This window comes from Tachyglossus aculeatus, chromosome 2 (assembly GCF_015852505.1).
Source record: "Tachyglossus aculeatus isolate mTacAcu1 chromosome 2, mTacAcu1.pri, whole genome shotgun sequence".
Lineage (NCBI taxonomy): Eukaryota > Metazoa > Chordata > Mammalia > Monotremata > Tachyglossidae > Tachyglossus > Tachyglossus aculeatus.
This window is the reverse complement of record NC_052067.1, coordinates 130,364,902-130,388,764: the sequence shown is the minus strand read 5'-3', so window position 1 is coordinate 130,388,764 and position 23,863 is coordinate 130,364,902. Positions and strand designations below refer to the sequence as shown.

General features: G+C 41.8%; 1 protein-coding gene across 1 annotated transcript in view; it reads right to left on the bottom strand.

Annotated features, from left to right (window-relative positions):
• SCEL (sciellin) overlaps positions 1 to 23,863 on the bottom strand; it is a 184,279-nt gene that overhangs the window by 90,058 nt on the left and 70,358 nt on the right. Inside the window, exons 10-26 of the mRNA XM_038742716.1 lie at positions 22,993 to 23,073; positions 18,234 to 18,299; positions 14,721 to 14,780; positions 13,526 to 13,585; positions 13,257 to 13,316; positions 12,988 to 13,047; positions 12,719 to 12,778; positions 12,453 to 12,512; positions 12,184 to 12,243; positions 11,915 to 11,974; positions 8,133 to 8,192; positions 6,984 to 7,043; positions 5,935 to 5,994; positions 5,466 to 5,525; positions 3,775 to 3,834; positions 2,001 to 2,060; positions 1,355 to 1,414 (exon numbers count right to left, since the gene is read on the bottom strand). Of these exons, the coding sequence (XP_038598644.1) occupies positions 1,355 to 1,414; positions 2,001 to 2,060; positions 3,775 to 3,834; positions 5,466 to 5,525; positions 5,935 to 5,994; positions 6,984 to 7,043; positions 8,133 to 8,192; positions 11,915 to 11,974; positions 12,184 to 12,243; positions 12,453 to 12,512; positions 12,719 to 12,778; positions 12,988 to 13,047; positions 13,257 to 13,316; positions 13,526 to 13,585; positions 14,721 to 14,780; positions 18,234 to 18,299; positions 22,993 to 23,073 (1,047 nt within the window). The remainder of the gene's footprint in view (positions 1 to 1,354; positions 1,415 to 2,000; positions 2,061 to 3,774; positions 3,835 to 5,465; positions 5,526 to 5,934; positions 5,995 to 6,983; positions 7,044 to 8,132; positions 8,193 to 11,914; positions 11,975 to 12,183; positions 12,244 to 12,452; positions 12,513 to 12,718; positions 12,779 to 12,987; positions 13,048 to 13,256; positions 13,317 to 13,525; positions 13,586 to 14,720; positions 14,781 to 18,233; positions 18,300 to 22,992; positions 23,074 to 23,863) is intronic.

Below are 23,863 nucleotides of genomic sequence, written 5' to 3'. Positions count from 1 at the left end.
GCCTGTGAATTCCGTTCCAAGATTGGTGGCCAGGTTAAAGGAGGGGAGGAGTTGGTGGGAGAGAGTCAGAAACTGAAAATTTTGTCAAGATCAGACTGTTACATTAACTAAAGATTTACATTCTCTTTCTTGGCCTTTATTGTGATGGATTTTTAAATCCGAACTATATTACGATCTTTCTAAAGAAATTAAACTTACAAGTAAAATATTGTTTGGCTTTGTATTATCACCCCCACTGTTGGGTAGGGACTGTCTCTATATGTTGCCAACTTGTACTTCCCAAGCGCTTAGTACAGTGCTCTGCACACAGTAAGCGCTCAATAAATACGATTGATTGATTGATTGGGCAAGGCACTTAACTTCTCTGTTCCTCAGTTCCCTCATCTGTAAAATGGGGATTAAGATTGTGAGCCCCACGTGGGACAACCTGATCATCTTGTAACCTCCCAGCGCTTAGAACAGTGCTTTGCACATAGTAAGCGCTTAATAAATGCCATTATTATTATTATTATTGATCACCCTAATTTCTAACAACTTAATCATAATTATTGCATTTACTAAGCACCTACTTACTATATGCTAAGTGCTTAACAAATACCATAATTACTATTAGGATTACTATAATTACTGCAATAGGTGCAAGGTTATCAGAATGGACACAGACCTTGTTCCACACAGGGCTTACTATCTCATTCCCTTTTTACAGATAGGAAAACTGAGGCCAAGAGGAGTGAAGTATTATTTTAAAACGGTATTTGTTAAGCGCTTACTAAGTGCTGGAGTTAGAGATAAGCTTATCAGGGTGGACACAGTCCACCCATTTTACAGATGTGAGAACTGAGGTCCAGAAAAATTAAGTGACTTGGCCAAGGACACACAGCAGACAAATGGGGGAGTAAGAATTAGAACCCAGGTCCTCTGACTCTTAGGCCCCAGCTCTATCTACTAGGCCATTCTGCCTCTGGTAATTCATTTACTCAAGGTCATACATTTAGGTGCCCAGAGTATTGAGGATCACCCCAAGGCCTAATAAGCTGTGTGACCTTGGGCAAGTCACTTAACTTCTCTGGGCCTCAGTTACCTCATCTGTCAAATGGGAATGAAGACTGTGACCCCCACTGGGATAACCTGATTACCTTGTATCTACCCCAGCGCTTAGCACAGTGATTCAGCACATAGTAAGCGCTTAAATACCAACATTAGTATTATTATTACTGCTAGATTTCAATGTTCATGCATTTGTACATTTTCATTGTTCAGCTGCACAGCACTGAGTCCTACTTTGCTGACGGACTCAACCAGAAACTCACGTCTAATTCGGTCATAAAAAAGAGACCCGCCTCAAACTTCTTACCCTTTGCCATCTTTGTCCTTTTGAGGATCAACTTTGATGAGAGTGTCGAGCTCTTGTTTCCTTTAAATAAAAGAAAAATGATGAGTGAGGTAAAAAAAAATCCATCGAAGCTCGGTAACAGACGTCATGGACTTTCTCCAAAAAGAACTCCGATATTGTTCACCAGTTTGGCAGAACAGAACCTCTCTGTTCTCCATCTCTATTTATCTCTAGCCCATCTGGGCAAACACATCACGCCAGAAGAAAGCACACACTTATATGGTTAAAGAATGGAGAAACTAACAATCTGGGAGATAAGTCCACCCAATTAAAAACTCCCCAGTGAGCCTCTGCTATTTTTGTGTCTCTTGTTATATCCCCACTGATGAGGCTGTCAAAATTGGCTCCTATTTAACAGACATTCTCACATTAAAAAAACAAACCCAAAGTGATAGTAAACTCCATAGCTTGTCAAATCAGAAGCCATTATCTGACCTCTCCCAGGTTTAAGACAACCAGGGCCCCTCAGATATATTTAGTTTGTTGAATTGGGACATTAGGACTCTCTAATTCTCAGCCTTCCTCTACCAAGTGGAAGGGTCGCTTGGATCCTAACTCTCAGCGATCCAGAGGTGTGCATTTAGAAACAACAATTCCATCTTCTCACCTGTTACCCTCTTGGTCTTTCTGGGGACTCACTTGAATGAGACTGCTTAGATCTTGGTTTCTTTAAATAGAAGGAAATTCAAATGAGGGTGGTACACTCATTCAATCATTCATTTAATCGTATTTATTGAGCACTTACTGTGTGCTAATCACAGTACTAAGTGCTTGGGATAGTACAATATAACAACAAAGAGACACATTCCTGCCCACAGTGAGCTCACAGTCTAGAGTGGGAGACAGACATTAATATAGATAAATAAATAGATTACATTACATGTCAGAATTGATTCAAGTTAATAAATTTAACTCATTGGTAGAAAAAAATATCTTTCTCCTATCAACAATAGATACAGTATATATTTTGGAATGCGGTATCTGGAAAGTTTGGCCATTTTTAATGTAGCATAGGTATATCTTTCCTGGGTTGGAGGGGTGTCTATGATGAGCCTGGGGTTTTCTTGGATAACAGACAAACATGGTCCGTTTTTGCATCTCTCATGTGTGTGTGTGTGAATTATCTCTCTCCAAAGTATCTTAGGACCATGTTTTGGATATTGTTACATTCCCATTGATACTGGGCTCCCATAACTTAAATTAAGCAAGGTTACCTTAATAAATGTGGTCACATTCATTTATACATCAAGTATTATATACCATCTCAAAAAAGGAAACGTATTACCCAAGAAATATCAAATATTATCTGACATCTGTTTTCAAGTGTGATTTATAAAAATAAATGTCAAAATAAAACTTTTTTAAATTTGACAAATTTTAAATTAAACTCAATAATTACCATCAGATTATAGTTTATATTCTGAATATCCTAACAGAATAATAATAAAAATGATGATAATGACATTTGTTAAACACTTTTACTATGTGCCAAGCACTGTTTTATACACTGGGTTAGATACAAGGTAATCAGCTTGTCCCATACGGGGCTCACAGTCTTAATCCCCATTTGACAGATGAGGTCACTGAGGCACAGAAAAGTGAAGTGACTTGCCCAAAGTCACACAGCTGACAAGTGGTAGAGGTGGGATTAGAACCCACGACCTCTGACTCTCAAGCCTGTGCTCTTTCCACTAAGCCACGCTGCACATGAAGGAGAACATTGAAGAACCCAAAACAGGGACTGTGCTTCAGAAAATGTTCACAAGCAGTCCTGAAAAATCAAAAGTTCTCATTTCCATCAGCACTGAACAGAGAAAACCCTTCTGATATCATCAGTATATATGCATATAAGGCTCTGTTCCAGATTGTCTATGAATTTTGAGTCTAACAATTGAAAAACAACCACCACCTGGGATCCTTTCTCCCCCTAGACTGTAAGCTCATTGTGGATATAATAATAATCATAATAATCTTAATATAATTGTTTTATTTGCCAAGCGCTATGTGCCAGGCACAATACTAAGCACTGGGGTGGATACAAGCAAATCGGATTGGACACAGCTCCTGTCCCACATGGGGCTCATAGTCTTAATACCCATTCTACAGATGAGGTAATTGAGGCACAGAAGTTAAGTGACTTGCCCAAGGCCACTCAGCAGACAGGTTGCGGAGCTAGGATTAGAACCCAGGAGCTCCTGACTCTCTAGCCCATGCTCTAACCACTATGACATGCTGCTTCTCCTGGGACACGTCTTTCAATTCTGTTATATTGTACTCTCTTAAACACTCAGTATAGTGCCCTGCACATTTTAAGCACTCAATAAGTACCACTGACTGATTGATTGGACCACGTCCAATGAGAGGTCACCCAGCCATCTTACCCTGTGCCATCTCCATCTCTCTTGGGATTCACTTTAATGAGAGGATCAAGACCTTTACTTCTTCAAATGTAAAAAAAGAAAGAAAAATCCAGTAAATTTTATGGTATCCAACTGCCTATTGGAGGTTTCTGGAGGACTTTGCCTCAGCTCTTTTTAGTACCTACTCATCTTTCTGGGAACCAGAGAGGGCCAAATCTGCTTCAGACACTTAAATACGGGATCCTGGAGCTCATGCGACCTTGGCCGATAAGAACTATAGGATGTAAGGAGAAAGACTAGGTTTGTAAAGAAAGTTGTGAATTGGAAAGCAGAGAAGGCAGGAGAGAGGTATTAGCACAGTGGCAGATGCAGAGCCAAAGGTGCAGACAAGACATGATGGTTGTGTGTAGAAGGAAAGGCTGGGTTTAAAATATAGGTGATAGGCCAACTTTTGTGAAACGATGCAAAACACCAGAAAATGAGGCTGACTGCCTCTCCACGTCCTGCTTCTTTGGGAAGAATGGAAAACTGCTCTGAAAAACTCATGACCCTCCACTCTTTCATGAAAGAGGAGGGCTAATGGTTATTCTTTCATTCATTCAATCGTAGTTATTGAGTGCTTACTGTGTGCAGAGCACTGTACTAAGCGCTTGGGAAGTACAAGTTGGCAACATATAGAGACAGTCCCTACCCAACAACTGGATCACAGTCTAGAAGGGGGAGACAGACAACAAAACAAAACATGTGGACAGGTGTCAATACCATCAGAATAAGTAGAAATGAAACTAGATGCACATCATTAACAAAATAAATACAATAGTAAATATGTACAAGTAAAATAAATACAGTAATAAATCTGTACAAACAGGTGCTGTGGGGAGGGGAAGGAGGTAGGGCAGGGGGGATGGGGAGGGGTAGAGGAAGGAGGGAGCTCAGTGTGGGAAGGCCTCCTGGAGGAGGTGAGCTCTCAGTAGGGCTCTGAAGGGAGGAAGAGAGCGAGCTTGACGGATGTGCGGAGGGAGGGCATTCCAGGCCAGGGGAAGGACATGGGCCGGGGGTCGACGGCGGGACAGGCAAGAACGAGGCACAGTGAGGAGGTGAGCAGTGGCAGAGGAGCAGAGGGTGCGGGCTGGGCTTTTTGTCCTTCATTATGAGGGTATAACTAAGCTCTATGAGGGTTGGGAACAGGTCTGCTAACTCTGTTTTGTTGTATTCTTCCAAATATTTAATAGAGTCTTTTGTAAGCGCTCAGTAATAATAATGGTGGTATTTGTTAAGCGTTTACTGTGTGCCAGCAATGTACTAAGTGCTGGATACAAGCAAATAGTGTTGACACAGTCCCTGTCCCACATGGGGCGCACAGTCTCAGATCTTATTTTACAGATGAGGTAACTGAGGCCCAGAGAAGTGAAGCGACTTGTCCAAGGTCACCCAGCAGACAAGTGGCAGAGGCGGAATTAGAACCCATGACCTTCTAACTCCCAAGTCTCTATCCACTAAGCCAAGCTGCTTCTTAGTACCAAAAGCCTGAGGGCTGCCCAGGAGTACTTATCTGACCCATCAGACACGGCCAGAATGGAAACAGTCAAGTCGTCATTCCAGCAATTCAGTTCATTGAAATTTAAGTGATCAGAGAGCAGAGCTGGAACCAGGATCAAGGTCACCCAGACAATCCAACTGAATGAACAAAATAAACATCCCTCAAGTCCTACCTTTTGCCATCTTTGTCTTCCTGGGGGTTCACTTTGATGAGATTATTGAGATCTTGACTTCTTTAAACATAAAAAAATTCAAAGGGTGACAACGTATTATCAAGATATTAGAGGAATAAACTCAGTCAAAAATCATCCACAGAAAATATTCTAGGACTGTTCAAATGTTGCTTGCTATGGACAGAGGACCTGAAGAATCAGAAATTCTTCTCATCAAGCATTCCTACCAATCATCTTTCTATTCTTTTTCCCCAAGAGTATTGAAAACACAAAACCCACCCACGCCAAACATATTGCCAACTTGTATTTCCCAAGCGCTTAGTACAGTGCTCTGCACACAGTAAGTGCTCAATAAATAGGAAGGAAGGAAGGAAGGAAGGAAGGAAGGAAGGAAGGAAGGAAGGAATAAAATGATCAATTTGGAAGATGATTTCAGCAAATTTGAGACAACTTTTCAAGTTTCACTTACCCACGGTCATTTCTCTTTGCCGTTGGGTCCACTTCGATGAAACTGTCAAGATCTTGGTTTCTTTAAATAGTATAAATAAAAATCAGTTGTTGAATTTGATGGAAGTATGCACTTATTTTAAATATACGAAGCAGAAACTAGAAATCCTTGACTGTATATACTAGGGTGGTTGTTTGCATTCTCATACTTGGCAGATTTTAGACTGTAAGCTTGACTCGACTTATTATGAACAGGGAAAGTGTCTGCTAATTCTGTTGTATGGTACTCTCCCAAGTGCTTAATATAGTGCTATGCACATAGTAAACGCTCAGTAAATATTATTGATTGGCAGCAGAGGTGTCGTGAGATTGGGGCGGCTTAATGTTTTTTTACTGTGCTAAACCCCCCTCTCAGGGTGGAACTGGAGAATTTCCAATACTCTACCAATCTCAAATACGGGAGGGACAGTCAAGCCATTCCATGACTAGCTTGGCCAGTGGCTAGCAAGTGGAAGGCAATCTGCTAAAAGTTAAAACTCCCCTGTGCTGGGCAGCAGCGACATGGGAGAGAGTCGAGGGTGGAGACTCAAGTTTACTGGGCAGAAGAAGGCAACAGTAAACCACTTCCATATTTTTACCAAGAAAACTCTCTGGATCCACTACAAGAACGATTGCAGATGGAGGTGGGGCATTCTAGGAGAGAAGTACCCATGCCGTCGCTATGGGTTGGAGATGACTTGACAGTATAAGACAAGATCATTAAAAATAATAAGCAGTCAGAAGAAGTGGGGACAAAAGACGGAGCTCTCCCAGATCCAGTGAGTGCTTCTGCTAAAGGCCTTGTTCACTGTGACTGAACTGGACTCCCAAATGGAATTATAGCCAAAAATTACTGCTTAATCAATAATGAAATTGGGAAGATGTTAACAGACTGATACTCAGGCTGAGGTGTAGCCACTATAGACCCAGATATTATTCCAGAAATGCAGAGAATTTGCTTTCAGTGGTTTGGCACTCCATCATCACAGCATACACTCAGTCAAATACACTCACCACTTCAACAGCTCTTACCCTTTCTCACTTTTGTCTGTTCTGGCATCCACTTTAATGAGACTGTCAATTCCCTTATCTCTGTAAACAAAAAAAAAAAAGTTGCATCAATATTGAAATCAATAGTATTGACTGAGCATTTTCTATGGGAAGAGCACTGTGCTAAATGCTTGGGACAATGGAGTTGCTGGAGTTGCTTCACAGAGACTATATAGTCTAGAGTGGATAAGGTTTTTGCTGGAGGAAGAGGGTGGAAGTCTCTTGGGCTGAAATAAACCCGGATTGGCTTAGTGGAAAGAGCCCGGGCTTGGGAGTCAGAGGTCGTGGGTTCTAATCCCAGCTCCGCCACTTATCAGCTGTGTGACTTTGGGCAAGTCACTTGGCTTCTCTGTGCCTCAGTTACTTCATCTGTAAAATGGGGATTAAGACTGTGAGCCCCACGTGGGACAAACTGATTACCTTATATCAACCCTAGAGCTTAGACTAGTGCCTCGCATAGAGTAAGCATTTAACAAATACCATCACTGTTATTATTATCACTTCACCACGAGTACTGCCTCAACAGAAATAAGTACCTCATCATCTGGAAAACACCTAGCAGAGTTCCAAGCTAAAACAGTTCACAGCACAGCCTGAAAGGAGAGCAGTTAACAGAGGCTGGGAAAACTAAGCTTCTTTCTGGGGTTATTTCATAGGAAAAACGAAGCTCTACCCAGAGCTTAGTACTCTCTACTTAGGGCAAAAGAGGCTAAACCCTTCTAGAATGTTCTATGGCTTCTGGGAGATGCAGGCAAAGCAGCTCCTTTGTTGTGCCAAATCGCTAGCAATCTTTTGAAGAGATTTTTCCCATTCTGAAAATGCAGCACCATGACCCTGTCTACCCTTTCTTGTAGTCCTTGGTTTAGGCATAATGAAAATGGTTTACAGTCTGTTCAGCGTTTGTACCACTGCCTGTGTCTCTATGACTTTCGTGTCGATATCTCCATCGACATTGCCCGTCTACCTGCTTGGTGCAGTAGCCAATACGGGTCACACGTCAAGAGGTTAAAATAAACACTTTTGGATGAAGTTGATAATGGACATAACACGGATAATGATGAAGAGCAAACCCTCCTGGTTAATTAACGGTCGATCGTGGAAATGATTCCAAACCACTTCAACAGCTCTTACCCTTTCTCACTTTTGTCTGTTCTGGCATCCACTTTAATGAGACTGTCAATTCCCTTATCTCTGTAAAGAAAAAAAAAACAACGTTGTATCAATTGTTTGTTAGATTGGTACATAGGCAACGGATTTATAATCGGCTGAAGTACGATGAATGCCACATCTGATGTTTCAAACTTTACATCATTCATTAATAATAATGATGATGATGGTATTTGTCAAGCACTTACTATGTGTCAAGCATTGTTCTAAGCAATGGGGCAGATACAAGCTAATCAGTTTGAACACAGTCCCTGTCCCACATGGGACTCACAGGCTTAATCCCCATTTTACAAGTGAAGTAACTGAGACCCAGAGAATAATAATAATAATAATGACGGCATTTATTAAGCACTTCTATGTGCAAAGCACTGTTCTAAGGGCTGGGGCGGTTACAAGGCGATCAGGTTGTCCCACGTGGGCCTCACAAGTCTTAATCTCCATTTTACAGATGAGGCACAGAAAAGTGAGTGACTTGCCCAAAGTCACATAGCTGACAATTGGCGGAGCTGGGATTTGAACCCATGACCTCTGACTCCATTCATTCATTCAATCGTATTTATTGATCACTTACTGTGTGCAGAGCACTGTACTAAGCGCTTGGGAAGTACAAGTTGGCAACATATAGAGACGGTCCCTACCCAACAGCAGGCTCACAGTCTAGAAGAAGCCCGTGCTATTTCCATTGAGCCACGCTGCTTCTCAGAGAAGTGAAGTGAGTGACTTGCCCAAGGTCACACAGCAGGCAAGTGGCAGAGTCAGGATTAGAACCCCAGACCTGCTCTATCCACTAGGCTGTGCTGCTTCTTAGTATGATAGTATGACAGAAGTATAACAGTTCAATAGCATGGCATCAAGCCTGACATTCATTCATTCATTCATTCAATCGTATTTATTGAGCGCTTACTGTGTGCAGAGCACTGGAGTAAGCGCTTGGGAAATACAAATTGGCAGCAGAAAGAGATGGTCCCTACCCAGATAGAGACGGTCCCTACCCAACGACGGGCTCACAGTCTAGAAGCAGGGAGACAGACGACAAAACAAAACAAGTAGACAGGCGTCGAGACCATCAAAATAGATAAATTCATTCAATCGTATTTACTGCATGCTTACTGTGTACACCAGATGTAAGTTTTACAGAAGGTAAATTCTGCCCCTTCTCTCTTCATAAAACTCTCCCTGGTCCCTGAGTTACAAAGGCTAAACACTGAGGTTGAGGAGTCCCATGGCTGATACTGGGGTACTCAAACTATAAGTATGGGGGATAGTGGAAGGAGCAGGATTATGGGGCAGTGGGGCAGGCAGTTCCTGGGAACAGCACAAAAAGGCAGGTGTCAGGGAACCACACAGAGCCCAGGCGTGGGAGTCAGAAGGACCTGGGTTCTAATTCTGGCTCTGCCATATGTCTGCCATGTGACCTTGGACAAGTCACTTCGCTTCTCTGGGACTCAGTTACCTCAGCTGAAAAATGGAGATTAAGACTGTAAACTCCATATGGGACTGGGACTGTGTTTAATCTGATTAATTTGTATCTACCCCAGGGCTTAGAACAATGCTGGGCATGTAGTCAATTCTTAACAAGTACTTCCCAAGTGCTTAGTACAGTGCTCTGCACACAGTAAGTGCTCAATAATAGGATTGAATGAATAAATGAATGAACAAGTACTGTTATTATTATTATTAGAACATAAAAGGATGATGGGATCAGGGCCACTACAAGGGACCATAGGGTCCAACCAAGAATAGATCATCCCATCACCAAGGAAATTATTGAAATTGGCCTCACTGAAGGAAAAGGGAAACATTCCCCAGATGATAGCCCCAAGAAAGATATACTAGCAGACCCGACCGTGACCATTTTGGAAAGCAGCAGGGCCTATTGGAAATAGCATAGACATAGAAGTCAGAGGACCTGAGTTCTAATTCCAGTTCTGCCACCTGCCTGCTGTGTGACCTTGGGCAAGTCACTCCACTTCTCCTGGCCTCAGTTTCCTCAACTGTAAAGTGGGGATTTAATATCTGTTCTCTCTCCTAGTTAGACGATGCACCCGAACTGGGATAAGGACTGTGTCAGGCCTGATTGATTTGTATGTACCGCAGAGCTTAGAACAGTGCTTGACACAAAGTAATTTATTAACAAATACTCTTTAAAACAAAACAACATCAACAAAAACCCCAGTGCTTAGAACAGTGCTTGGCACATAGTAAGCGCTTAACAAATACCATCATCATCATCAAAACTGTACAGATTCCCAACCAGGGGACACTCCAAATATGCAGACACATGTCAGGAATGCCCAGGACCACCAAGATTGATGTCAGAAACTGGGATGTCAGATAATAGGGTGTTTCAGGGGATAGGCAAGGACTGTTGGAGGGTATGAAATAATAATAATAATAATAATAATAATAATAATGATCGCATTTGTTAAGCATTTACTATGTGCAAAGCACTGTTCTAAGCACTGGGGAGGTTACAAGGTGATCAGGTTGTCCCACGGGGGGCTCACAGCCTTAATCCCCATTTTACAGATGAGGTAACTGAGGCACAGAGTAGTTAAGTGACTTGCCCAAAGTCACACAGCTGACAATTGGCAGAGCCGGGATTTGAACCCATGACCTCTGACTCCAAAGCCCGTGCTCTTTTCCACTGAGCCACACTGCTTCTCTGAAATAATAATAATAATAATTATTATTATATGCAGGCAAGTGACCAAGTCAGAATTAGAATCCAGGTCCTCAGACTCCTAAGTCCATGCTCTTTCCACGAGGCCACGTTACTTCCCAGCAGTCCCAGTATTTTGATCAAAATTATTTTATTATTATCTGACTTGTCTTCACATTGGTGCAGGGACAGTGGCCTCTGGCCTGCAGAGCAAAGACCTTTGTTCCTTGAACCAAGCAGCAACATATAGTGGATAAAACACGGGCCTGGAGTCAGAAGGTCATGGGTTCTAATCCTGACTCCACCACTTATCTGCTATGTGACCTTGGGCAAGTCACTTCATTTCTCTGTGCCTCGGTTACCCCATCTGTAATAAGGGGATTAAGACTGTGAGCCCCTTGTGTGACAGCGACTGTGTCCAACCCGATTTGCTTATATCCACCCCAGTGCTTAATACAGTGCCTGGCTCATAGTAAGTGCTTAACAAATATCACAATTATTATTATTATCCATCCCAGTGTTTAGAGCAGGGCTTCACACCTAGTAAGTGCTTAACAAATATCACTAAAAAATGGGTAGCCAAGGAAACTCAATGGATCCACTACCAGAAGGTGGAGGTGGGCCATTCTAGGACAGATGTATCCATGGTGTCACTATGTCAGATATAACTCCAATGGCATAACACAAGACAATTCTTGGTTCAGAAACCAATCTCCCATTTACGACATTATTTCTACAGGCAAATTTGTTCTAATCAATACCATTTTCACAATTTCAGGAACGAGTTGTGTTGAAAGTCTGAGCCTACCTGGGATCCAGGAGTACCTATCTGACCTGTCAGACAAAGCCAGACTGAAAACTGTCAGTGGGCAATTCAGTTCCATTCATTGAAATTCAATTCATTAGTTCAATTCGTTGAAATGAGCCGTTAGTAAGTAATGGGGAGAACTGGCACTTATCTTACTGTACCAAGACAGAGGTTCTCTACGGTTGAATACTTTTCATTCATTCATTCATTCATTCAATCGTATTTACTGAGTGCTTACTGTGCACAGAGCACTGTTAGAGCTCCCTCAAATCTTACCCTTTTCCATCTTTGTCCTTCTGGGGGTTCACTTTGATGAGATCATTGAGGTCTTGACTCCTTTAAACACAAAGAAATACAAGTAAGTAATAATAGATCAATTTGTTGACTTGAGTCGTTAGTAAGTAATGGGGAGAGCAGGCACTTATCTTATTGTACCAAGACGGAGGTTCCCTAGGCAATCCAGTTGAATACTTTCCATTCATTCAATCATATTTATTGAGCACTTACTGTGTGCAGAGCACTGTTAGAGCTCCCTCAAATCTTACCCTTTTCCATCTTTGTCCTTCTGGGGGTTCACTTTGATGAGATCATTGAGGTCTTGACTCCTTTAAACACAAAGAAATATAAGTGAGTAATAATAGATCAATTTGTTGAAATGAGCCATTAGTAAGTAATGGGGAGAGCTGGCGCTTATCTTATTGCACCAAGACGGAGGTTCCCTAGGCAATCTGGTTGAATACTTTCCATTCATTCAATCGTATTTATTGAGCACTTACTGTGTGCAAAGCACTGTTAGAGCTCCCTCACATCTTACCCCTTTCCATCTTTGTCCTTCTGGGCATTCACTTTGATGAGATCATTGAGGTCTTGACTCCTTTAAACACAAAGAAATACAAGTAAGTAATAGATCAATTTGTTGAATTGAGCCGTTAGTAAGTAATGGGGAGAGCTGGAGCTTATCTTGTTGTACCAAGACGGAGGTTCTCCAGGCAATCCAGCTGAATACTTTCCATTCATTCAATTGTATTTATTGAGCGCTTACTGTGTGCAGAGCACTGTTAGAGCTCCCTCAAATCTTACCCTTTTCCACCTTTGTCCTTCTGGGGGTTCACTTTGATGAGATCATTGAGGTCTTGACTCCTTTAAACACAAAGAAATACAAGTAAGTAATAATAGATCAATTTGTTGAAATGAGCCGTTAGTAAGTAATGGGGAGAGCAGGCACTTATCTTATTGTACCGAAACAGAGGTTCCCTAGGCAATCCAGTTGAATACTCTCCATTCATTCAATCATGTTTATTGAGCACTTACTGTGTGCAGAGCACTGTTAGAGCTCCCTCAAATCTTACCCTTTTCCATCTTTGTCCTTCTGGGGGTTCACTTTGATGAGATCATTGAGGTCTTGACTCCTTTAAACACAAAGAAATATAAGTGAGTAATAATAGATCAATTTGTTGAAATGAGCCATTAGTAAGTAATGGGGAGAGCTGGCGCTTATCTTATTGCACCAAGACGGAGGTTCCCTAGGCAATCCGGTTGAATACTTTCCATTCATTCAATCGTATTTATTGAGCACTTACTGTGTGCAGAGCACTGTTGGAGCTCCCTCAGATCTTACCCTTTTCCATCTTTGTCCTTCTGGGGGTTCACTTTGATGAGATCATTGAGGTCTTGACTTCTTTAAACACAAAGAAATGCAAGTGAGTAATAATAGGTCAATGTGTTGAAATGACCCAGTAGTAAGTAATGGGGAGAGGTGGCACTTATCCTATTGTACCAAGACAGAGGTTCTCTAGGCAATCCAGTTGAATGCTTTCCATTCATTCAATCATATTTATAGAGCACTTACTGTGTGCAGAGCACTGTTAGAGCTCCCTCAAATCTTACCCTTTTCCATCTTTGTCCTTCTGGGGGTTCACTTTGATGAGATCATTGAGGTCTTGACTCCTATAAACACAAAGAAATACAAGTAAGTAATAATAGATCAATTTGTTGAAATGAGCCGTTAGTAAGTAATGGGGAGAGCTGGAGCTTATCTTGTTGTACCAAGACGGAGGTTCTCTAGGCAATCCGGTTGAATACTTTCCATTCATTCAATCGTATTTATTGAGCACTTACTGTGTGCAGAGCACTGTTAGAGCTCCCTCAGATCTTACCCTTTTCCATCTTTGTCCTTCTGGGGGTTCACTCTGATGAGACCACTGAGGTCTTGACTTCTTTAAACACAAAGAAATACAAGTGAGTAATAATAGATTATCAAGATCTTAATATACAAGCTCATTCAAAAGTGAACCACAGTAAATGGTCATTTGGAAATGTTAACATATCGTGTACGAGGCTCTGAAGAGTCAGAAACGTCTTTGCCAATCATTCCTAACAATTGTGTACCGTTGGGTAGGGATTGTCTCCACTTCTTTCTGAGGGCTTAGTACAGTGCTTTAAACACAGTAAGCACTCAATAAATACGATTGAATGAATGAATGAATTGAATGTAAGAATGAATGAATGATTGAATGAAAGAAAGCGACTTTCCATAAGCCCTCAGTTCTTTTTCTCCCACTCCCTTCTATGTTGCTTTTGCACTCTTTACTTACACCTCCCTCAACCCCACAGCACTTTTATACATATCCATAATTTATTAATGTCTATATCCCCCTCCAGACTGTAAGCCTGTTGCGTGCAGGGAACGTGTCTCCCAACTCTGTTGCACTGTACTCTCCCAAGCGCTTAATACAGTGCTCTGCACACAGTAAACACTCAATAAATACAACTGATTAATTAATTTCCCAAGAGCCTGGAAAATTTCACAAGAGAACACAAAAATCCACCCATGCTGAATGATTGAAGGAATCAAATAACCCATCTGGAAATAATTTCACCCAAATTCATTCTTTCAATCAATTCATTCAATCATATTTATTGAATGCATACCATGTGCAGAGCACTGTACTAAGCGCTTAGAAAGTACAATTCAGCAACAAATAGAGACAATCCCTACCCAATAACAGGCTCACAGTCTAGAAGCGGGGAGACAGACAACAAAACAAAACAAACACAAGATAGTTCTTCAGGTTTTACTTACTCATTGTCACTCCTGTTTGCCTTTGGGTCCACTTTGATGAGACTGCCAAGATCTTGGTTGCTTCAAATAATTAAAACAAAAATTAAGTTGTTGAAATGTAAGCAGCGGGAAAGATATCCATCAACATATCTGTAGAAAGCTAATGACCACCTTGAGAGGGCAGAGGAAGAGTCCTTGGATTTAGCAATAGAGACTTCATGAGATTAGGGCTCCTTAACTGATTGACTCCAAACTAGGATTATATATAATAAAAATAGGGACTGTCACATATGTAATGAAAAATACCACTGAATTGTATGGAATCATTGTTCATCAAATTCAAAAGTCACCAGAAGGTCAAAGGTTCATGCCAAATAAAAGGAAACACTTCCTATACACTGACATTGACCACCAAGTGAAATTTATGACAGGAAATTATGCATGTTGAAAATGTTAGTAGTTCTAAAATGTTTGGATAAATTTATGGATGAACAATCCCTTCTTAACTGTATGCTCCACTCTAGACTGCAAGCTCCTTATGGGAAGGGAATTTAAGCAGCAACATGGCTTAGAAGAAAGAGCACAGGCTTGGGAGTCAGAGGACATAGGTTCTAATCCCAGCTCCACCGCTTGACTTCTGTGTGACCTTGGGCAAGCCACTTAATTTCTCTTTGCCTGTTCCCTCATCTGTAAAATGGGGATTAAAACTGTGAGCCCCCCATGCGACAACCTGATTACCTTGTATCTACCCCACCACTTAGAGCAGTGCTTGGCACATAGTAAGCGCTTAACAAATGCCATCATCATTATTACTTTTTGTTTGCTAATTCTGTTATATTGTATTCTCCCAAGAGAATAGTAGGAGTGTTCTGCATATATTAAGCACTCAATAAATACCACTGATTGATTGACTGAATCCATGATGGGTTAGTCGAAAGTTAAGTATGTAAGGGATAAAGAGGGTTGTTAGATGTCACATCGCTAGACATTTTCATTCCATCGTATTTATTGAGCACTTACTGCATGCAGAACACTGTACTAAGTGCTTGGAAGAGTATAACAATAAGCAGACATTTCCTGCTCACAATGAGCTTACAGAGTAGAGGGAGAGGCAGACATTAATATGAACTACAGATATGTACATAAGTTCTGTGGGGCTGGGAGGGAACAAGGGAGATGCATCTGCTCTTGGAGGAGATGTGCCTTCAAAAAGGCTTTAAAACGACAAGGGGACAGTAATTGTCTGTCGGCTATGAATATGTTCCAGACCAGTGACAGGATGTGGGTAAGAGGTTGGTGGTAAGATAGATGAGATTCACGTACAATGAGAAGGTTATATTAGAGGAGTAAAGTGTGCGGGCTGGTTTGAAGTAGGAGAGTTGTGAGGTGAGGTAGGATGGAGCAAGGTGATTGACTGCTTTAAAACCAATGGTGAGGAGTTTTTGTTTGATGCAGTGGTGGATGGGCAACCCCTGGAGGTTTTTGAAGAGCAGGGAAATATGGCCTGAAGTTTTATAGAAAGATTATCTGGGCTGCAGAGTGAAGTATGGACTGGAGAGGGGAAGAGAGGGCTGGGAGGTCAATGAGGAGGCTGATACAGTAATCAAGTTGGGACAGGATGAGTAATTGAATTCAATGGTAACAGTTTAGATGGAAAGGAAAGGGTGGATTTTAGTGATGTTGTGAAGGTGGAGCTGACAGGATTTAGTGATGGATTGAATATGTGGGCTGAATGAGAGGAGTCAAGGATAATGCCAAGGTTGCAGGCTCGTTAGACAGGAAGGATGGTGGTGCCATCTACAGTGATGGGAAAGTCACGGGGAAGACAGGGTTTGGGTGGGAAGATAAGTTCTATTTCAGGCATATTACGTTTGAGATGATGGTAAGACATCCAAGTAGATATGTCTTGAAGGCAGGAGGAAATGCATGACTGCAGAGAGGGAGAGAGATCAGGGCTGAAGATGTAGATTTGACTATCATCCATGTAGAGGTGGTAGTTGAAGTTACAAGAGTGAATTAATTCTCCAAGGGAGTGGGTGTAGATGGAGAATAGCAGCAGTCCTAGAACTGAACCTTGAGAGACACTCACAGTTAGGGGGTGGGAGGCAAAGGAGGAACCTGCAAAGGAGATCGAGAATGGAGGCCAGAGAGCAGGAGGAGAACCAGGAGAGGACAGTGCCAGTGAAGCTGAGGTTGAATAATGTTTCCAGGAGAAGGGGATGGTCCATAGTGTTAAAGGCATCTGAGAGGTCGAGGAGGAGTAGAGGCCATTAGATATGGCAAGGAGAAAATTGGCGCCCTTTGAGCGGGCAGTTCTGTGGTGTGAAGGGGATAGAAGCCAGATTGGGGGAGGAAGGAGAGAATTGGAGGAGAGGAACTTGAGACAGTTCCATGATTTGGGAAGACTGTCAGACATAATGTGGTGGCCACGTAGCATAAAGCTTCAAACCAAACAGTTAACACAGCTGTAATCCTGTCTAACCTTTTCTATAATTGCAAGGCCTCACACCTTCTACGGATGCAACATCAAATTCTTTGAGCCATTCCATCATTTTTGCTTCGGAGCTACAGTGCACATCAAATGATTAGGCAGGATCATAATCAAAAAAGTATTAGGTCAAAGTCAGTTTCCTAGCATTAAAGCTATTAAAAAAAAATGAATGACAGCAGGAAACCCAAGCACCTGCTCTACAGTGAACTGGAACAAGGAGGACAGAGGAAATACTTCAGGAGCACAGTTTCAGACAACGTGGTATCACAAGTGAGAAATGACACCTGGGCTATGAGTCAGACCAGCATGACCCACAGCAATCAAAAAAGGAATCCTGAAATTTGGGGAGGAACAAGAATAAAATAAAATGATTTGTATTTTTTTTCCACTAAAGTAGCATCTGTGAATTGAGAGCTGTATTTTTTTATATCGTTTGGGTGACAGTGTGACCTAGTGGAAAGAGCTCAGGCCTGGGAGACAAAGAACCTGGGTTCTAATTCCATCTCCAGCACTTGTCTGCTGTGTTACTTTGAACAAAACTCTTCACTTCTCTATGCTTCAGCTGTAAAATGGGGGTCCAATACCTGCTTTCCTTTTCCCTTAGATAATGAGCATTCCAAATCCATCTCTACCACTTGACCATTGTGTCTAGACTGTGAGCCCGCTGTTGGGTAGGGACCGTCTCTATATGTTGCCAACTTGTACTTCCCAAGCGCTTAGTACAGTGCTCTGCACACAGTAAGTGCTTAATAAATACAATTGAATGAATGAATGAATTGTGTGACCTTGAACATTTCTCTTAATTTTTCTGTGCCTCAGTTTCCTCCTCTGTAAAATGGAGATCCAATCCCAGATGTCCTTCCATCTTGGACTGCGAGCCCCACATGTGACCGGAGATTTTGTCTCACCTAATTATCTTGTTTCGTAGTGTATAATAGTGCTTGGCATATAGTAACCACTTAAATGCCACATTATTATAATTATCAATATTAACACTATTGTATTGCTCCTGTTAGTGTTGGTTGCTTACATTTAAGACCTACCTTATGCTTCTCTCAGAGCTTCTGCTTCTTTCACTGTGTATGGCTGGTTTAGGTGGGCATATCTGCCTTTGAAAAATGTTAAAAATGACACTTTAAAATAAATCTTCATTAATAACAATGTAATAATACTTTCTAAAATAAAGTCACCAAACAACATTATCTTCAAAAATATCAAAGGGAAAATATAATAGTCAAAACTGTCATTGAGATTGAATGAATTCATTTCATTTTATCATTCTATAATGTACATAAGCACAAACGTTCAGTATGCTGTCATGAAGGCTGTTAGATCACTCCTATATCTTTGTTATAATCAAGAATATATCTTCTATAAGTCTCTATCGTTTTCCACTGACCAGCCATTAATCTTATCCACTCTCCCTCCTATTAAAGGGTTAACTCATGCTGTTTTCAGCTAATAGAAATCTGTTTCAGAGAATAAGCTGGCAATACAATTGTTGCTTTTTTTGTTTGAAAAAATGCCACTAAAGCAATGACACTAAAGATGTATTTGTGCTACTAAAATGGAAAAATGTTATTGTTTCAAATGCACCCATTCTAATAATTCTATTAAATTAAAATGAACTGACAATATATGAAAAATTCTTAGGAATTCAAGTGTATTATCAATTTATGGCCTCAGACAATTCTCTGTGACTGACTGACCTACTTACATATGTTTGGTGGTTCACAAGAAATCTTTAACTATAATTTGTCCTCCTGAGGACATCTATTAATTACATTAAAGGAACATTTCCTTTATTTTTTCATTAAAAATCTCTCTGGATAAAGGAGTGCTAAAAGTGTGTAAGTTGCCCCCCTTCTTTTTTACCTGCAACGGAGGAGGATTTGAAATTTCAAATTAATTGAGATACAGTAAGTTCATCGAAAGCTAGTTAAATCGACATCTTGAAAGTTTCAGATATCAATGGGAATCCTTTGTGAATTTCTCTTCTCAGATCAAGATCAGAATTATCTATCTTTTCCCCACCATTCTCTTGCCACTCTCCCTAGCCCAGAAGGACATGGATTCTGATCCAGTCTCTACCACCTGTCTGCTGTGTGACCTTGGGCAAATCACTTCACTTCTCTGGAACTCCACTACCTCATCTGTAAAATGGGGATTAAGACCGTGAGCCCCATGTGGGATCTAGACTGTGACCAACTTGATTAGCTTGTAGCTATCCCAGTACTTAGAACAGTGCCTGCCACATAGTAAGTGCTTAATGTCATTTAAAAAAGGCAAGAAATAGCCCACTGAGGTACAGGTCATATCCCCCAAATCCATCTACTTAATAGGTTTTTCCAACTATGATCATTCAACTAAGGCTACTGCTCTTTCAGAATTCTTTCTGAAACTTCCCTCATTTCACTGGAGGATAGCATATTAACTGTATTTTACATGGCATGAATCAATGCAATTCATCATTCAAAAACAAAATGCAAAGGCATCACAACCATACATCCAAATGCGTCTAACATTTTCAATCTTGCAAACACATCTCCTAGGAATTCCCTAAACAGATGCTATGCTTTGGGGTTGTTTGTCATTTTTTAAAAAAAACACTCATGAAATGATTTTCAGGTGTGGGTTTCTCTTGGTTCATTCCAGAATGGTGAAGACTAAGAGTTCATTTCTGATTTTTGTATGAGTTAAATGGTAATGCATATTCTTTAAAGTTGTTTTAAAATAACCTATGATTAGAGTGGCCTTCATCTGTCTTTATACAGGACAAGCTGAGAAGCAGTGTGGCCTAATGGATAGTGCATGGGCCTGGGGGTTAAAGGGCCTGGGTTCTAGTAATAATAATAATAATAATGGTATTTATTAAGTGTTTACTTTGTGCCAAGCACTGTTCTAAGTGCTGGGGTAGATGCATGGTAATCAGGTTGCTCCATGTAGGGCTCACAGTCTTAATTCCCATTTTATAGATGAGGTAGCTGAGGCACAGAGAAGTTAAGTGACTTGCTCAAAGTCACACAGCTGATAAGTGGTGGAGCCAGGATTAGAACCCAAGACCTCTGACTCCCAAGCCCTGGCTCTTTCCACTAAGCCTCACTGCTTCTCTAATCTCAGCTCTGCTACCTGTCTGCTTTCTGACCTTAGACAAAAGTGACTTACTTCTCTGTACCTCAGTCACCTCACCTACAAAATGGAGATGAATACTGTGAACCCCATGTGGGACATGATCTGTATTCAGCCTGATTATCTTGTAACTACCCCAGCGCTTAGTACAGTGCCTGGCACAAAGAACTCACAATCTTCATCCCTATTTTTAAAGATGAGGCAATGGAGGCTCAGAGAAGAGAAGCATCTTAGCTCAGTAGAAAGAGCCCAGGCCAAGGGGTTAGGGGATGTGGGTTCTAATCCCTGCTCTGCCAAGTATCTGCTGTGTGACTTTGGGAAAGTCACTTAACTTTTCTGTGCCGCAGTTACTTCATCTGTAAAATGGGACTGGGATTGTGAATCCCACGTGGGACATGGAATGTTTCTAATCTTGTATCTACCCCAGTGCTCGGAATACTACTTGGCAGATGGCATTTATTGAGCGCTTTCTATGTGCAGAGCATTGTACTAAGTGTTTGGGAGAGTACAATACAATATAATGTTCCTTGCCCAGCACTTAGTACAGTGCCTGGCATTTAGTAAACTCTTAATAAATACCACAATTCTTCTTCTTCTTCTTCCTTCTTCTTCTTCTTCTTCTTCTTCCTTCTCCTCCTCCTCCTCCTCCTTCTTCTTCTTCTTCTTCTTCTTCTTCTTCTTCTTCTTCTTCCTTCTTCTTCTTCTTCTTCCTTCTTCTTCTTCTTCTTTTTTTCTTCTTCTTCTTCTTCTTCTTCGTCTTCTTCTTATTATTATTACAGTGCCTGGCCTAGTGGATAGAGTGTGGGCCTGAGTCAGAAGGACCTGTGTTCTAAACCCAGCTCCACCACTTATCTGCTGTGACATCCTGGGCAAGTCACTTCACTTCTCTGTTCTTCATTTACCTCACATGTAAAATGGGGATTAGACTGTGAGACCAGTGTGAGAAAGGGACTGTGTCCAACCTGACAAAACTTGTATCTACCCTAGCCCTTAGTACAGTGCCTAGCACACAGTAAGCACTAAGCAGCGTGGAAGCAGTGGAAAGAGCCCGGGCTTTGGAGTCAGAGGTCATGGGTTCAAATCCCGGCTCTGCCAATTGTCAGCTGTGTGACTTTGGATAAGTCACAACTTCTCTGTGCCTCAGTTACCTCATCTGTAAAATAGGGATTAAGACTGTGAGCCTCCCTTGGGACAACCTGATCACCTTGTAACCTCTGCAGTGCTTAGAACAGTGCTTTGCACATAGTAAGCGCTTAATAAATGCCATTATTATTATTAAGCAAATACCATAAAAGGGATAATAATAATAATAATGGCATTTGTTAAGCACTTACTATGTGCAAAGCACTGTTCTAAGCACTGGGGAGGCTACAGGTGATCTAAGGATCTAAGTTCTCTCTAGACTATAAGATCATTATAATAATTATGGTATTTGTTAAGTGCTTACTAAATGCCAGGCACTGTACTAAGTGCTGGGCAGGGAACATTGCATTGTATTGTACTCTCCCAAGCACTTAGTACAATGCTCTGCACATAGGAAGCGCTCAACTAATGCCATTGATCACTTGATTGATAGGCACACAATAAGCACTTAAATGCCTTAAAAAAATCTGGTTTTCGACTGCTTTCATACTGTGTGCGGGTGTGCGCGCACGCTTTGGGAAGGATGAAGTTGGCAAAGGGAGGTACATTTTTGTTGATTGCCACCACTTCCCCAACCACTGCTGCTCTCTGAGTCCTTAGAGGGGTAGAACACTTAGTACAGTGTCTGGCACAAAGTAAGCGCTTAACAAATACCATCATCATTATTAGACTGGACACGGTGGGACTGTGTGACATGTCACCTGTCCCATGTGACAGGCTCACAGACCTGCCCCCCACCCCCACAAGGATGGTTTCTGGGGTGAGAGAGCTGACCATGATTCACTCATTCACTCCCTCCCTCCTATCCTCCTTCCTCTCCCCCTCTCACCATCACCATCGCCACTGAAGTTTTTCCAGGGAGAAAGGGGGATCCCTCAGTCCCAGATCCATGCAAGCTTAAAGGGTCTGACTCCCATCAGGCAGATGGGAAAACTCCTTCAGGTGTAGGAGTGGGGGAAAGTGGGGAATGACAAGCCCATCTGGCCAAGGATTTCCCACAGGTAAAGGACGGAGGACTGAAGAGGAGGGCAGCAGAAATGCCTGGCCTCTAGCCAGTCACATTTATTGAGCGCTCACTGTGTGCAGAGCACTGTACTAAGTGCTTGGGAGAGTACACTAGAATGGACATGTTTCCTGCTCACGATGGGCTTACAGTCTAGAGGACTAGCCCTGCCTGTGACACTGTCTTGTTACTATGTGTGCCCGACATGACGGGCGGTCCAACTAGAAATCTCTCATTTTGCCACTGTGTTCAAGTATCCATGAACTCAATCCTCAGATAATCCGAAGGGAACTGCCAGAGGAAAGGGACTGTCATCACGCACAACTCATGACCAAATCCAGATCCAAGTGAGCCTTAACCACTACTGTGTTTTGGCTTCCTTCCGTGTCTCTCAAAATCTAGGAGAACTGAGCGGATGTGACAGGGTGGTGTCCCAAGATTGAGCAAGGTAATGCAACAATATTGGTTCTAGTCATCCTCTGCCCTCTTTTCCCAAACTTTCAATTGTGAAATGTCTGGTGCCTTACCGATTATCACGCTGCGGTAATGTAGGAGATGAAACTGAAGGGTCGGGCTTTGGCGATATTTGTGGTAGGACAGCCGGCTCCCTTTGAAACAGAAAAAAGGAATGTGTTATTTTGTTATACTGTAATGGTACTTAATAATTGTGGTATATGTGGCATTTAAGCGCTTACTATGTGCCAGGCACTGTTCTCAGCGCTGGGGTAGAGCACTTAGTACAGTGTCTATCATAAAGTAAGTGCTTAACAAATACCACTCATTATTAGATTGGACACGGTCCGTTCCCATGGGACAGGCTCACAGTCTTTATCTCCACTTTACAGATGAGGGAACTGAGGCCCAGAGAAGTGAAGTGATGTGCCCAGGGTCACACAGCAGACAAATGGGGGAGCTGGATTTAGAACCCAGTTCCTATGGATTCCCAGGCCCATGTTTTTACCACTAGGCCCTGCTGCTCCTCTCCCAAGAGCTTAGTACAGTGCTCTGCACACAGTAAGCACTCAGTGAATACCACTGACTGACTGAAAACAAGATATTATTTCATCATGATCATAGAGAAGTCATTTTCAGACATTGCACGGAGTAATTCTTGTCATGATTCTCATCATCTATTACGAGACAAGCATGGCCAAGTGTAAAGAGCCCTAGCTCCCAGACTTACCTGCTGTGTTGCCTTAGACAAGTCACATTAACTTCTCTGTGTCTCAGTTCCTTCATCTGCACAACAGGGATTCTAGACTTGTTTGTTTGTTTTTTAATGGTATTTGTTAAGCATTTACTTTGTGTGAGGCACTGTACTAAACACTGAGGTACGAATTAATTAGGTTGGATGTAGTCCATCTCCCCTACTGGATTCACAGTCTTACCCCGCATGTT